We start from the raw sequence: 13,842 nt of genomic DNA on the forward strand, positions 1-13,842 counted from the left end.
TGCAAAGATCCTGCAATAGGTTGTTGGCGACACCACTCTTACCCTCTTCTCTTAGTGATCTTAGCTCTATCCTCATCTTCTGCAGAGCCTCCTCCAGGTCTGAGCAGCGTGTCCTCTCCTTCTCCAGGGCCAGCTTCATGTCACTGTACTGCATGGGCAGCGCCGGCTGAGCCTGGGCCCCAGATCCCCCAGCTCCGTTCCCATTGGGCCCCAGCTCCTCACGACGACGCCCAAAGATACCCTGGCAGGAGAAAGAGAGGGTTCGACAGAGCTTCAGAAATAAGCTCACTCTCACACATAGTAACATTACAATGTATTGTCTCTGTTTTCATTCTCATTGACATAACTTACTTTTTATTTTTTACAGTTGAGTCATTTAGCAGTTGCTCTTATCCAGAGTGACCTACAGTAGTGAGTGCATACATGTTAAGATTTGTTCCTACTGGTCCCCCATGGGAATCGAACACACAACCCTGGAATTGCAAGTGCCAAGTACCAGGCCAGCTAAGGTAACTGAGTTAAACGACTACCGCCCCGTAGCACTCACTTCCGTCATCATGAAGTGCTTTGAGAGACTAGTCAAGGACCATATCACCTCCACCCTAGACCCACTCCAATTTGCTTACCGCCCAAATAGGTCCACAGACGATGCAATCTCAACCACACTGCACACTGCCCTAACCCATCTGGACAAGAGGAATACCTATGTGAGAATGCTGTTCATCGACTACAGCTCAGCACTTAACACCATAGTACCCTCCAAACTCGTCATCAAGCTCGAGACCCAGTGCAACTGGGTACTGGACTTCCTGACGGGCCACCCCCAGGTGGTGAGGGTAGGTAACAACATCTCCACCCCGCTGATCCTCAACACTGGGGCCCCACAAGGTTGCGTTCTGAGCCCTCTCTTGTACTCCCTGTTCACGCACGCCTCCAACTCAATCATCAAGTTTGCGGACGACACAACAGTGGTAGGCTTGATTACCAACAACGACGAGACGGCTTACAGGGAGGAGGTGAGGGCCCTCGGAGTGTGGTGTCAGGAAAATAACCTCACAGTCAACGTCAACAAAACTAAGGAGATGATTGTGGACTTCAGGAAACAGCAGAGGGAACACCCCCCTATCCACATCGATGGAACAGTAGTGGAGAGGGTAGTAAGTTTTAAGTTCCTCGGCGTACACATCACAGACAAACTGAATTGGTCCACCCACACAGACAGCATCGTGAAGAAGGCGCAGCAGCGCCTCTTCAACCTCAGGAGGCTGAAGAAATTTGGCTTGTCCCCAAAAGCACTCACAAACTTCTACAGATGCACAATCGAGAGCATCCTGTCGGGCTGTATCACCGCCTGGTACGGCAACTGCTCCGCCTACAACCGTAAGGCTCTCCAGAGGGTAGTGAGGTCTGCACAACGCATCACCGGGGGCAAACTACCTGCCCTCCAGGACACCTACACCACCCGATGTCACAGGAAGGCCATAAAGATCATCAAGGACAACAACCACCCGAGCCACTGCCTGTTCACCTCGCTATCATCCAGAAGGCGAGGTCAGTACAGGTGCATCAAAGCTGGGACCGAGAGACTGAAAAACAGCTTCTATCTCAAGGCCATCAGACTGTTAAACAGCCACCACTAACATTGAGTGGCTGCTGCCAACACACTGACTCAACCCCAGCCACTTTAATAATGGGAATTGATGGGAAATGATGTAAAATATATCACTAGCCATTTTAAACAATGCTACTTAATATAATGTTTACATACCCTACATCATTTATCTCATATGTATACGTATATACTGTACTCTATATCATCTACTGCATCTTTATGTAATACATGTATCACTAGCCACTTTAAACTATGCCACTTTGTTTACATACTCATCTCATATGTATATACCGTACTCGATACCATCTACTGCATCTTGCCTATGCTGCTCTGTACCATCACTCATTCATATATCTTTATGTACATATTCTTATCCCTTTACACTTGTGTGTATAAGGTAGTAGTTTTGGAATTGTTAGCTAGATTACTCGTTGGTTATTACTGCATTGTCGGAACTAGAAGCACAAGCATTTCACTACACTCGCATTAACATCTGCTAACCATGTGTATATGACAAATAAAATTGGATTTGATTTGATGATCTACCAACTGAGCTACACAGGACCACGATAAATGAAAAAGCTGTGTGTAGTGAGTGACCTCTCGAAGAAAAATAAATATCTGCTTCTATACAGACTCTGCCATTTACCACATTTCCAGCACTAAGTTCTTTCACCTTCTTTTTCTTGGTGGGCAGGTCCATTTTGGCCTGTAGAAAGTCAATCAGTTTGGTCTGCTGAGAAATGGTGCCCTCCATCTTGACTTTCTCATGAGAATAGACAGCCTGTGTGTGGTGGGAGAGGAGCAACATCTCAGAATCAGCCTCAATATAAGAGTACCAGCTAACATCTCAAACTGAACTAGCTGTAGCAGCTGCGTTCCAGCAACTATGGCGGATGTGTGCGTAATCTGGGTCATATTCATTTGGGAACACAACAGAAAACTTTTCAAAGTGTTTTGCCACAGAAAACGAAAATGAGCGTTTCTTATTGGATAAGACCACGTAGTCCTTCCCTGTTTCAGTACGTTCGGTGCCTAATGAATACCTCCCAGACCAGGCCAGTACAGCTCAGCTTCGCAGTGTAATAACAGTCTATGTGGAAGTGAGCGTAATGTCACCTGAATGTTCTCCAGCTGGTACTCCAGGTCAGTTCTCTCAGTCTTCAGCAGGTCAGTCTGGTCCAGAGCATCCTGCAGGCCCTGGGTCAGACGGAAGATGTGGCTCTTCTGTAGGTCCATCTGCTGCTGCAGCTTGCCTTGCTGTGGTGGGCAGATCACCACACAAACACACATCATTCCAAGACAAGCTAAAAGCTATTTTGTTAACTCTTTATTTTACAGTCCTATCTCAATGGGGCTCGTCTTCACAAAATGTTTCAGAGTACAAGTGATCTAGGATCATCAGCCCCCGTATGTCCATGTCACCTTATTCATTATGATTTAAAAGGCTAAACTTATCCTAGATGAGCATTGTGGGGTACTTTCTACCTCATCCATTAGCCTCTGCTTCAGCTCCCTCTCTGTCTCCAGTTTCTGCTGCAGGGTGCGGGCGTTCATCTCCAGCATGGCGTGCTTCTTCTCCAGGTCATTCAGCTGACAATAAACATTCAGATTCAAAATGTGTGTAAATTAATCATAATAATATAACATGCCATTTAGCAGACATTTTTATCCAAGTGCCTTACATTGCATATTTATTTTTGTATATTTGACCCCAACAGGAATCAAACCAACAAACCTGCCGTTGCTAGTGTCATGCTCTACACAAGACTCACCGTATCAGAGAGACTCTCAGCCTTCAGTCTCTGTTCTTTCAGAGCTTGCTGCAGAGACACGATCTCTGCCTTGTGCTCCCTGACCGCTAGCTCCACTGCCTGGCGAGACTCGGTACTGCGCTGGTCTGCACGCAGCCTGAGCACACAAACATAAAATTCACCGTGTGTGCACAGCTGTGTGTTGGTAGAAAGCTATGTTTGTATGATTAGTCTGTGAGATGGCAGTGTGTGTTTTGTGTGCTGGCCTTTGCGAATGTCAATATGACATGAGCACGTGTGTATGTACTATGTATGGGTGTCTGTATGTATGATGGTATGGGTGTGTATGACACATGTGAATTTGTGTACATATTAACGCTTGTGCGTATAATGCCTGCTCATGTTACGTGTGTGTATGATACCCGGCGTGCGTGTGTGTATCTGCCTGTTCTGCTTCTCGTTGTCAATCAGGCGCTGCATGTCTCGGGTCCTCCTCTCGGCCTGATTCTTCTCGTCCTCCAGGGCTCCCCTCCAGGCCTCCCACTGTCTCTCCTTCTCCAGCAGCTCATCATTCAGACTCTCCAGCTCCACAACCTGTTCCTCCAGCAGGCTGCATGTCGTCTTCAGAGTCTCAATGTTCTACAGGCACACAAGTCACTTGTTTTATTTTGTTTTTATGTAACTAGGTATGCCTTTATGTAACCAGGTAAATCATTGAGAACACAATCTCTTTCGCAATAACGACCTGATTTACTTGTCGCTTCCTATGCTGAGTCTGTATACATCTCAAGCCCAGCTAGGGCTGGGCGGCATACCGTTAATTACTATATACCGGCATTGATGCATGGACCAGTTTGGGTAGTTACTTTACCTTCTATAACGGTTCAATTAAGGTTGTCCCGTTGGGTTGCAAACACCCAGCGTTGAAACAGGTTATGTCATTTCGGCGACAGGTGTTTATGTTTTTGGACTCACCGGAGCAGACTTTAGAGTTATCGTTTAAAATCAAGTATGACAATAGACTGTATATGGCTTATGCTAGTACGAGTAGTCAACAGTGTTTTGAGTGTGGGGATGTTGGTCATAAGCGACATGCTTGCCCGAAAAGGGAGAAGGCAGAGGGAGGGGCGCAGGTGTTCATCGTAACGCCTGGGCCCACTGATGTAGGGAGAGGTGGACCGACAGAGGTAGAGCAGCCACAAGCACCTGTTGTTGAGGAACAAGTTATCAGTGTTGAGGGCACGGAGTTGCAACTTGTATTAGAGGGAAATGTTATGCAGCAGAAAAGTATTGTTGTAGAAGGTAAGGATGTATCTGAAGAGCCAGTTCCTCAGACTGGTGAGCAGGTGCCCAGTACGAGTGCTAGGGTAAAGGAGGGGGTTCTTGTGGAGCTAGGCTCCCAGGGAGTGGAGGAGATGCCCACTACGAGTAATGGGGTACAGGAGGGGGTTCATGTGGAGCTAGGCTCCCAGATAGTGGAGGAGATGCCATCTACGAGTGATGGGGTGCAAGTGGGGAGTGTTGAAAGGGATGTGGTAGAGGGGAGTCAGTTGTCTGAGGTCTCAGCTGAGGATCAGGAGAAGGATATGGATATCTCTTTTCATATGATAGCAGCTGATGAGGACTCAATTTACGATCTAGAGAAGGTAAATGGTTTTCTGGATCAGATTGGCAGATTATTTTGATGTTGATAAGTTTGTGAGGTCAGCTGTGATGTTACAGAAGACGGTGGGGTTAGACCAATTGAGTGAGAAGAAGCGATTTCGCTTGAGGAAATTTGTTACTGCTGTTGCAGCAGCAAAAGGTGGTGGGAAATTTGGTCAGGTTAATAACAGAAGATTAAAACAATGATGATGATCATGCTTCATAGGGTGTCTTTTCTCTTTGGTTTCTCTGTGGTTTCTTCTGCTTTTCTTTTCTCTTTTCTACATGGAGGTACTAAGGGTAGGTTCTCTCAATATTAATGGGGGAAGGGACAGGAATAAGAGGGCTTGGGTATTAGAAGTAATAAAACAGAAAAGGCTTAAGGTAGTATTCCTACAGGAGACACATAGTGATGAGGAAAATGAGGTTGACTGGGGTATGTGGTGGGAGGGGAAGCATATACTCAGTCATGGTACTAATTTCAGTGCTGGGGTGGCAATCTTGTTTTCCTCAGGTTTGGGGGGGGACTGTGGTATCTACAACAGAGATTGTCAAGGGTTGAGTTTTATTGGTCAAGGTGGATGTTATGTTTTTTTCTTTTTCATGTTTTATGTTTATGCTAATGAGGGTAGAGAGCATATTGCTATATTTGATCAAATAAAGGAAACCTCAAGACAGTGTGATCAAGAGGGGTGTATGGTTTTAGGGGGTGACTGGAACTGTACAGTGGATTTTACTGTTGATCGCACCGCTGAAGAACCTCACCTGCGGTCAGCCACTTGCCTGTCTGGCCTATTAACTGAATTTGAGCTTTCTGATGCGTGCAGAGTAAGGAATGCAAAAGTTAGGCAGTACACATGGCTAAAAGGTTGTATGTATCTGAGCAATACTGTAGTAGGGTTGGAAAGTGTGCCATTACTCCTGTGGGTTTCTCTGATCATCATATTGTTACTGTTGATATTCACTTGTCCTGTCCACGAAGGTCATCACCTTACTGGTATTTTAATGTTAAATTGTTACATGATGTCATGTTTTATGAAAAGTTTTTGTTGTTTTGGGAAAAATTGAGGGTTACAAAAGGAGATTTTGAGTCCTTGAGACAATGGTGGGAGGTTGGGAAGGCCCAAATACGAGTATTTTGTCAACACTCAGAACGACCCTGGACTAGTCATGAACTTACAGGACAAGAGACATAAACTGAGGTCGTTTCTGCATGAAAGAGTGAAGGGTGCCTTGATTAGGTCTCGTTTCGCTTCCCTCAAGGATATGGATGCTCCTAGCGCTTAAAAAAAAAACCTAGGACAGTCGACATTGCAACGTAAACAGATGGTCTGCCTTCGTCTCCCTGATGGGAAGGTGACCACGGATGACAGTGAAATGCGAGGATTGTGACTCTCTGTGTACTGAACAGTTGTTACACAGTCTTCCTCAATTGGGACCTGAGCAGAGAGTCGCATTGGACTCATTGACATTACACTGCAAGAGCTGTCCAAAGCAGTTATGCAGCTTCCAACAGGCCGAGCCCCTGGCATTGATGGTTTACCATCTGAGTTTTATAAGCACTTTTGGGGGTCTATTGGGGAGGATTTTTATGAAGTGGTGTGTGAATCTTTTCATGAGGGTTCTCTTCCTGTATCCTGTCAACGTGCGATGCTTTCACTGTTGCCAAAAAAGGGGGATTTGGCTCTCATAAAAAATTGGAGAACTGTTGCTTTGCTGAGGGCAGAAAACAAAATTGTTTCTAAATGTCTCTCAAACAGGTTGAAAGAGTATCTGGGATTGTTGGTCCACAAGGACCAGTCCTGCTGTGTACCTGATCGCTCTATCGTTGATAACTTGTTTCTGATAAGAGATGTTTCAGACATTTGTAAACTGTCTGATGTAAATGTGGGTTTACTTTCTTTGGCTCAGGAGAAGGCTTTTGATCGAGAAGGCTTTTGTGGACCACCAGTACTTGTTTAAAATGATGAAAGCCTTTGGGTTTGGGGATGTTATTTTGTCTTGGATGAATTTACTGTATGCTGGGGCCTCATGTATGGTGAAGGTGGGGGGTGGTTTGAGTTGCCCCATCCCTGTCCTTAAGGGGCATCAGGCAGGGATGCCCAATTTCAGGGCAGTTATATAGTCTGGCGATTGAACTAATGCTTTGTTTTTTAAGAGCGAAGCTTACTGGTTTCTCTGTGGCAGGTGTAATGAAGGGTCCCACGATAGCACTGTCTGCATATGCAGATGACGTGACAGTTTTTATTACAGGGGGTGAGGATGTTAAGGTTCTCTCAAATGCTTTAAAGGTGTATGAGGGGCCTCCTCAGCTAGAGTCAATTGGGGAAAGAGTGAAGCGCTGTGGGCAGGTCAGCTTCAAACGGGGTCCGCTCCACAGTTACCAGGGGGGCTTCAGTGGGGCAGAGATGGGATGAAGACTTTGTTTTTTTTTCTAGGCTCTGATGTCTTTCAGAAAAAGAACTGGGAGGGTGTAGTGGAGAAGGTGTGTGCCAGACTGTCAAGATGGAAATGGTTGCTGCCCCAGCTGTCTTATAGGGGAAGGGTACTGGTAGCTAATAATCTTGCTGCCTCTACCCTGTGGCACAGACTAATGATTTTGCAGCCACCAAAGGGTGTGATACAAGAGCTTCAGAGGACCCTTGTCAATTTCTTCTGGTCTGGACAACACTGGATTAAAGCTGCAGCCCTGTACCTGCCACTGCACGAGGGTGGGCAAGGATTGGTGAACATTTCCTCTAGGATCATGGCTTTCCGGCTTCATGCAGCCCTGTACCTGCCACTGCACGAGGGTGGGCAAGGATTGGTGAACATTTCCTCTAGGATCATGGCTTTCCGGCTTCATGCAGCCCAGAGACTGTTGTACAGTGACGGTTCTAGCTGGGTCGACACAGCCTACACACTGATGAGGAGAGCGGGCTGTTTGGGCTTAGACAAGCACATTTTCCTCTTAAAGCTGGAGGGGGGTGAGTTGCCTGGCCTGACTCCATTTTATCAGTCTGTTTTGGAGGGTTATTGTCAAGTCCCGTAAGGCCTGCACACCACCAAGGATGTGGCTTTTTGAAGAGCCTCTTTTTTTATAACACTGCCATCCAGTCCCGTGCTCTGGGTTCAGCCAGCCTACGTTCATGCCTGTTAAGCGTGGGGTGTACCATGCTGGGTCATCTGATGCGGAGCATATTCGGGCCAAAGTACAGGTTCAGTCAAAAGGGTGTAGTTGTATTAGGGGCAGCAAAATTTGCGATATGGAAGACCCGAAAGAACAGTATTCGAGGACAGGGGTCTGTGGATGTGGTGGGAATGCTGGAGGGAATGTTGGCAGTGAGACTGAGGGTTGAGTTTGCCTATTATAAACTTGCCAACAATATTGATCTGTTTATGAGTATATGGTGTATTCAGAGGCTGTTGTGTTTAGTTACTGTGGAGGAGGAATTGGAGTTATGTTTTTAATTGATGTGTAACTATGGTTTTGTATGAGTATTTTTTGTGTTGTGGGCTCCCAGACCCAATAAAGATGATTTAAAACTCTCTCTCTCTCTCTCTCGCTCTCGCTCTCTCTCGAGACCGAGTCCCACCCCCTGTCACTCAAGGAGCGCATTTGTTGTTGCTTGACAACAAGACACTTTCATTCAGTCTGCATGGTCAATGCAGCACATGCAACAATGTTGTTTCCAATTTGATCTTATTATAAATCCACAAGCGTTCCATACTTACAATATTAGTTTGTGAGCAAACGTAGCTAGCTAATACTGAACATCACTTTGGTTCCTACCCTGTCACAATAACTCGTCCATGGCATTTTCATTCATTCATATGTCAAGCAACACTGTATTCAAAGTGCCCACTATTATTTATATTCTAACTATATAATTATAATAAACATTATATTTCCATGATTCCAAAAGTTCACCCAAGTGTTTTGGTCTAAATCAAAACAGAAATGTATGGAAATGCAGGAAATTATTTCAGGTTGAAGTTGAATTGAACAGTATAAAACAATCAGAATGGAGAAAGACCCATTGAAATCACTTAGAATATGTGTTGCCACCCTAGGGTCACGCACTACTCATAAAGGAAATGTAGAACTTTTGTTAATCTAAAACATAAAATACTGTAAAAAAATTTGAATAATACCATGATATGATATTTTGGCCATATCTCCCAGCCCCAGGTACATCTGTTCATCAGTCATTGAACGTAGTATCACAAACATTCAACAAACATTCAGGAAGTTAGAGAGAACAAATGATGAGCAAAAGTCTGTCACCTGTTTCTGGTTGTTGAGGTGCATCTCTCGGTCGGCCACCTCGCGGCGGAGGCAGTCCACGTCCTGTCCCAGCTGCAGGCGGTCGTCCGTCTCGTCCGTGGCCTCATCCAGCTGCTTGGATAGGTAAAAGTTCTGTCGGTTCAGCTCGGCGTTCTCCTGGCTCAGCTGGGTCAGCTGCTCCTCTAGGTCTGTTATCACCTGATGGGAGGGGGGGGAACACACACAACTGAACAGAATTCAACAAGTAGTAGTGTTTCATTGCTTTGCTTGAACGCACAAAAAGTCAACATGCTCTACCACCATTTCCTGCGTTTAGAATTTGTTGGAATTCCACTTACTGAGCAACTGTCTCTCAGGGCATCAAACTTGCGTTGGATTTCATCTCTGTGAGCCTGAAAAAACAAAAAGGATTATGGGATCGATTCCTGGGGCCACCCGCGACTGAAATGTACTCACACATGACTAAGTCGCTTTGGATAAAAGCATCTGCTAAATGGCATATATTATTATGTATTATTATTCTTGACCTCTGGTGTGATTTACATGAGGCAGGTTGGTTGTGTATGTGCGTGTATGGCTGTGCAGGTTGACTTGTCTGGTTGTCCTGCCAACGTCCTCTCATATCCTCTCCTACCCTGAGGGCGGTGATCTCCTCCTCGGCCTCGGCGGTGGTGTCCTCCAGCTCTGTCTTGGCCTGCTGCAGTTGGCTCTCCAGGGCATGGCGTGCTGCTTGCAGTCCACTGATCTGGGACTCCCGCTCCTGCAACGACAATGTCAGCTCCGTCACCTGACGCTTGATCTCCAGCTTCTGCTCATCGTGCTCCAGGCCCATCTAGAACACCAAAGGTTAAAGGGTCAGAGGTTAAAGGGTCATCGCTTTGCTTTGGTTTTTATAATACATGGGTGTGGGTCTAATCAGGTATTAATTGTTTCTTTGGAACAGAAAAGTTGCTTGAGGTGATGTATCACTTGAAACAGCAACTGAAGTTGCATACAAGTAGCTTGGTGTAAATGTCAGCCAAAGTCAACACTTTTAGGGCTGGTTTCTCAGACACTGATTAAGTCTGGTCCTGGCCTAGAAATCACTTTCAATGGAGATGTTCATGGTTTTTAGTCCAGGACTAGGCTTAATCAGTGTCTAGGAAACCAGCCAATAAAGTCTTATTGTTGCACCATACAAGTGGCCCCTTCTCCTTTCCTCTGGATCCTCTCCCATTTATAAAATTTCCCTCTGGGGATCAATGAAGTTTATTCAATTCACTTCAACTCTGACCTCTCTGAGCCTGGTCTCCATCTCCAGCAGACGGCTCCTCTTGCTCAGCTCCTGCTGGTTCATCTTCTCAAGGTGCTCCTCCAGCTTGGCGTTCTGGGCCTCCAGCTTCCCTGCCTGGGACTCCAGATAGAACTTCTGCTGCCTCAGCTCCGAGATCATCTCCTCCTGGGCTTTCCTGCCACACAGAGAGAGAGAGAGAGAGAGAGAGAGAGAGAGAGAGACAGAGAGAGAGAGAGATACCATTGAGGTTTCAACCTAAAATGCATTGTTTGGGGGATAATAGTACATTTATTTGGCATTATATGCAACTTTGGTTCTCTAAAGGGATGGCATGAGGGTTTAGTTGGGTGTGGAGTCCCAGTTGAAGGCCACCATACTCACAAATTTTTCTGGGTGTAGATGCTACTGTTAGTGGCTAGCTTGCTCGCCTCGGAGAGCTCGGCGATCCGTTGTTCCAGATTCTTCATCTTGGAGTCCATAGCGTTGATAGTCTGGAAAAAGGAAGTGCATCACACTTTGATGTAAATATTTGAAATAATATGTGAAATAAAAAACAAATTTTATGCATTTCTACCTTGCAATTTAAGGGAACATAAATTGAAAACTGTGCCAGGGCGGGTGTGAAAAATGTCACAAGGCAGCACTGTATCACAATAATTGAGACGTGTATGCAAAGTGATCCTATCTATTTATGAAGCCAAACGCTTTCATCACACACAAAAAAATCTGTTCATTGTTCATCACTTCCATCAAAACACTGACATTTGAAACTGTTTAAGAAATGTCAGAAGATTGTAGCCAGACCCATATATTCAGACTGGGACTAAATATAAAAGCCATATAAATTAAACATATGGCTCTGATTGTAGCTGCCGTATTGAAACGCTAAAAGAATAGAATACATAGGCTAAAGCTACATTTAGGTGCAGGCCAGAGTCCCTTTCTGTCAATGTCAAATGTCATCTGGCTCTGGTCCAAAAGCCTATTAGCGGGAGCTAACTCAAGTCTATCACATTAATGAGATTACAGACTTAATCCAGGACTTTGCAGAGTGGCCCGGTGTAACAGAATACTCTAAATTATCCCAGCCTTTAACCTCCACAAGATTCCCATTGACAAATTGAGAGTAGCGCCAAAGAAAACAAACAGAACTTAGCCCATCAACATGTCAGAGAATCTGTCCTCAAACAATCACAAGCTGTAGCAGAGATCTCTGAGGCTCCTGCCTACATGGCCCCTTTTATTCAGCTTGCTCACTTAAATTGGCTTGCTCCTGTTCTATAACATGCAGCTTATGATGCGTTTCATTCAATGTTCTCATCTCCACTTTTATCTACAGTCTCGCGACTGACCGACTTACACACAAGCGAATGAATTCATTAATGTTCACTTTGCACAGAATTTTCCTCTCCAAAATGCAAGCACTGTTGCACTACACAGTCCTGCACCTACTGTATGGACAATCAACACAGCTTTGTGCAGAACATTTTTAAATAACTAGATTCAAAGTGCAGTCAGTTAAAAAGTGCAGAGTTCGCTAGTTAAAACTTTTTCGGCAGGGCCTTGTTTCATGTTGGTTTCTTAGCACTGTTTGATCACTGAATTGAACAGGAGAAATAAGGCTGGAGCAGAATTGATGAGATTGAGTTCTACTTCTTTCTCTGACAATGTATTATTTATATATATCTCTGTGAAAATGGTCCTTACTGCTTTCTGTTCACTTAGGAGCTTGCACTTCTCCCGGGCCTCTTCCTGGTGGTGGGCCCGTTTGAACTCCAAGCTCTCCTTGTCTGCCAGGTCCACCTTCATCTGGGCCTCAAGGACCTGGGTAGTGTTCAGCAGGGAGAAAAACTGAAACTGTGAATGCGGCGGTACTACCGGACCATGTCCAATAAGAACACAGATTTCTGTTTTTCAGTTGCAAACATTGTTTTGCCACGGTCTACCGTATTGAACATGACCCCTGGTTGAAGGGGATCAACAAAGACAGGTGACCAGGTAGCTGACTTGTCCACACTTTTCAATATAGAAAGACAGCCTGCTCATCATGCAGGTCGCAAGGATGTGAAAGTCCACTCTACCTTAATTTTGTCCTCGTAGAGCTTCTCCTTCTGCACCAGGTGAGTCTCCATCCGCTGGGCTGTGGACTGGGTCTCCCTCAGGTTCTCCTCCAGCTCCTGTACCAGCAAACACACACAGCCATGAATATCTACAATGTACACAATAAAACAAGAAGAAACTACAAAATGAACCTAAAAGGAAACACAGTATGGATGATGAAAGCACAATCCACACTGTCACTAAGTCCATGACAGAGAAACTCGCTTGGAAGAGCTGTTTGTCCATGACACAGTGGTAGTGGTGGCCTTTCATGCTGGAGTGCAGCCCAGCCAGCGTGAATGTGTAAGGAAAGATGTCCCCTGTGTGAGCGGCAGATCTGTTGTGGCTTGTGACAGCAGGCGGGACATCCCAAGAGAAAGAAATGTGTGTGTATGCGTGCCATGGGGCAACAAGCAGGGTATTCCCTGTGTGTGTGTGTGTGTGTGTGTGTGTGTGTGTGTGTGTGTGTGTGTGTGTGTGTGTGTGCATCCGACTGTGCATATGTATATGACTGTGTGTGTGTGTGTATGTGCCCACTCTACCCTGTGTTCTGGGATAAGGGGGTAAGGAAGAGAGGGATAGAGGAATGGAGGGGAGTCAGCGTATTAAGATTAACTTCATCCCTCATCTCTCACCAGGATCTTATCAGCCATCTGCTGGATCTGCTGGGATTTGGTCTGGATATCGTCCTTCAGCTTGTTCTCCCTCCGCTCCACCATCTCCAGACGCTTCACCTGGTTCTCCAGGGTCCTCTTACCCTCCTGCAGGACACACAACGTTCAAGTTCATAATAATACCCACAGGACAGTCAACGACACTTAAATACATGGATATTACAATGCAAACAACAAAACAAACAATCACAAATATGACTGTCTAGTCTGTACCTCGGTCTCTCTGAGACGTCGTCGGAGGGTGTCGCTGGGGTCGGCCTTGCTTCGCAGGCGCTCCAGCTCCCGCTCCAGACGTTCTTTAGCCTGCCGGATGTTCTGCAACAGCTCTGTGGCTTCTGTGCTGGCTTTCACCGCCTGGGGGTCAAGGGTCAAATGAAACAGCGTGTGGAGACAATAAAGCCCCTTAGGCTTCATTACTTTTTAATGTCAAGTTTTCCAACACAGAGCGAGCAAAGGTCATGACACAATGCAAATAGATGGCTTTTTATTTTTGGATTTAATCTTTATTTAACTAGGCA

The 13,842-nt window shown here is 45.6% G+C and overlaps 1 protein-coding gene across 4 annotated transcripts in view; it reads right to left on the minus strand.

Annotated features, from left to right (window-relative positions):
• The window catches only part of LOC109891598 (citron Rho-interacting kinase), a 56,981-nt gene that overhangs the window by 28,523 nt on the left and 14,616 nt on the right, over window positions 1-13,842 (minus strand). For all 4 annotated transcript variants that reach the window (XM_031825397.1, XM_031825395.1, XM_031825396.1 and 1 more), the window contains exons 8-22: window positions 13,538-13,678; window positions 13,286-13,411; window positions 12,632-12,727; window positions 12,258-12,374; window positions 10,932-11,041; window positions 10,551-10,725; window positions 9,912-10,109; window positions 9,616-9,669; window positions 9,278-9,475; window positions 3,812-4,005; window positions 3,388-3,523; window positions 3,101-3,205; window positions 2,732-2,872; window positions 2,289-2,396; window positions 43-241 (exon numbers count right to left, since the gene is read on the minus strand). In XM_031825397.1, coding sequence (XP_031681257.1) covers window positions 43-241; window positions 2,289-2,396; window positions 2,732-2,872; window positions 3,101-3,205; window positions 3,388-3,523; window positions 3,812-4,005; window positions 9,278-9,475; window positions 9,616-9,669; window positions 9,912-10,109; window positions 10,551-10,725; window positions 10,932-11,041; window positions 12,258-12,374; window positions 12,632-12,727; window positions 13,286-13,411; window positions 13,538-13,678 — 2,098 coding nt within the window. The remainder of the gene's footprint in view (window positions 1-42; window positions 242-2,288; window positions 2,397-2,731; window positions 2,873-3,100; window positions 3,206-3,387; window positions 3,524-3,811; window positions 4,006-9,277; window positions 9,476-9,615; window positions 9,670-9,911; window positions 10,110-10,550; window positions 10,726-10,931; window positions 11,042-12,257; window positions 12,375-12,631; window positions 12,728-13,285; window positions 13,412-13,537; window positions 13,679-13,842) is intronic.

This window comes from Oncorhynchus kisutch, linkage group LG5, assembly GCF_002021735.2.
Source record: "Oncorhynchus kisutch isolate 150728-3 linkage group LG5, Okis_V2, whole genome shotgun sequence".
In the NCBI taxonomy this organism is placed as follows: Eukaryota; Metazoa; Chordata; class Actinopteri; order Salmoniformes; family Salmonidae; genus Oncorhynchus; species Oncorhynchus kisutch.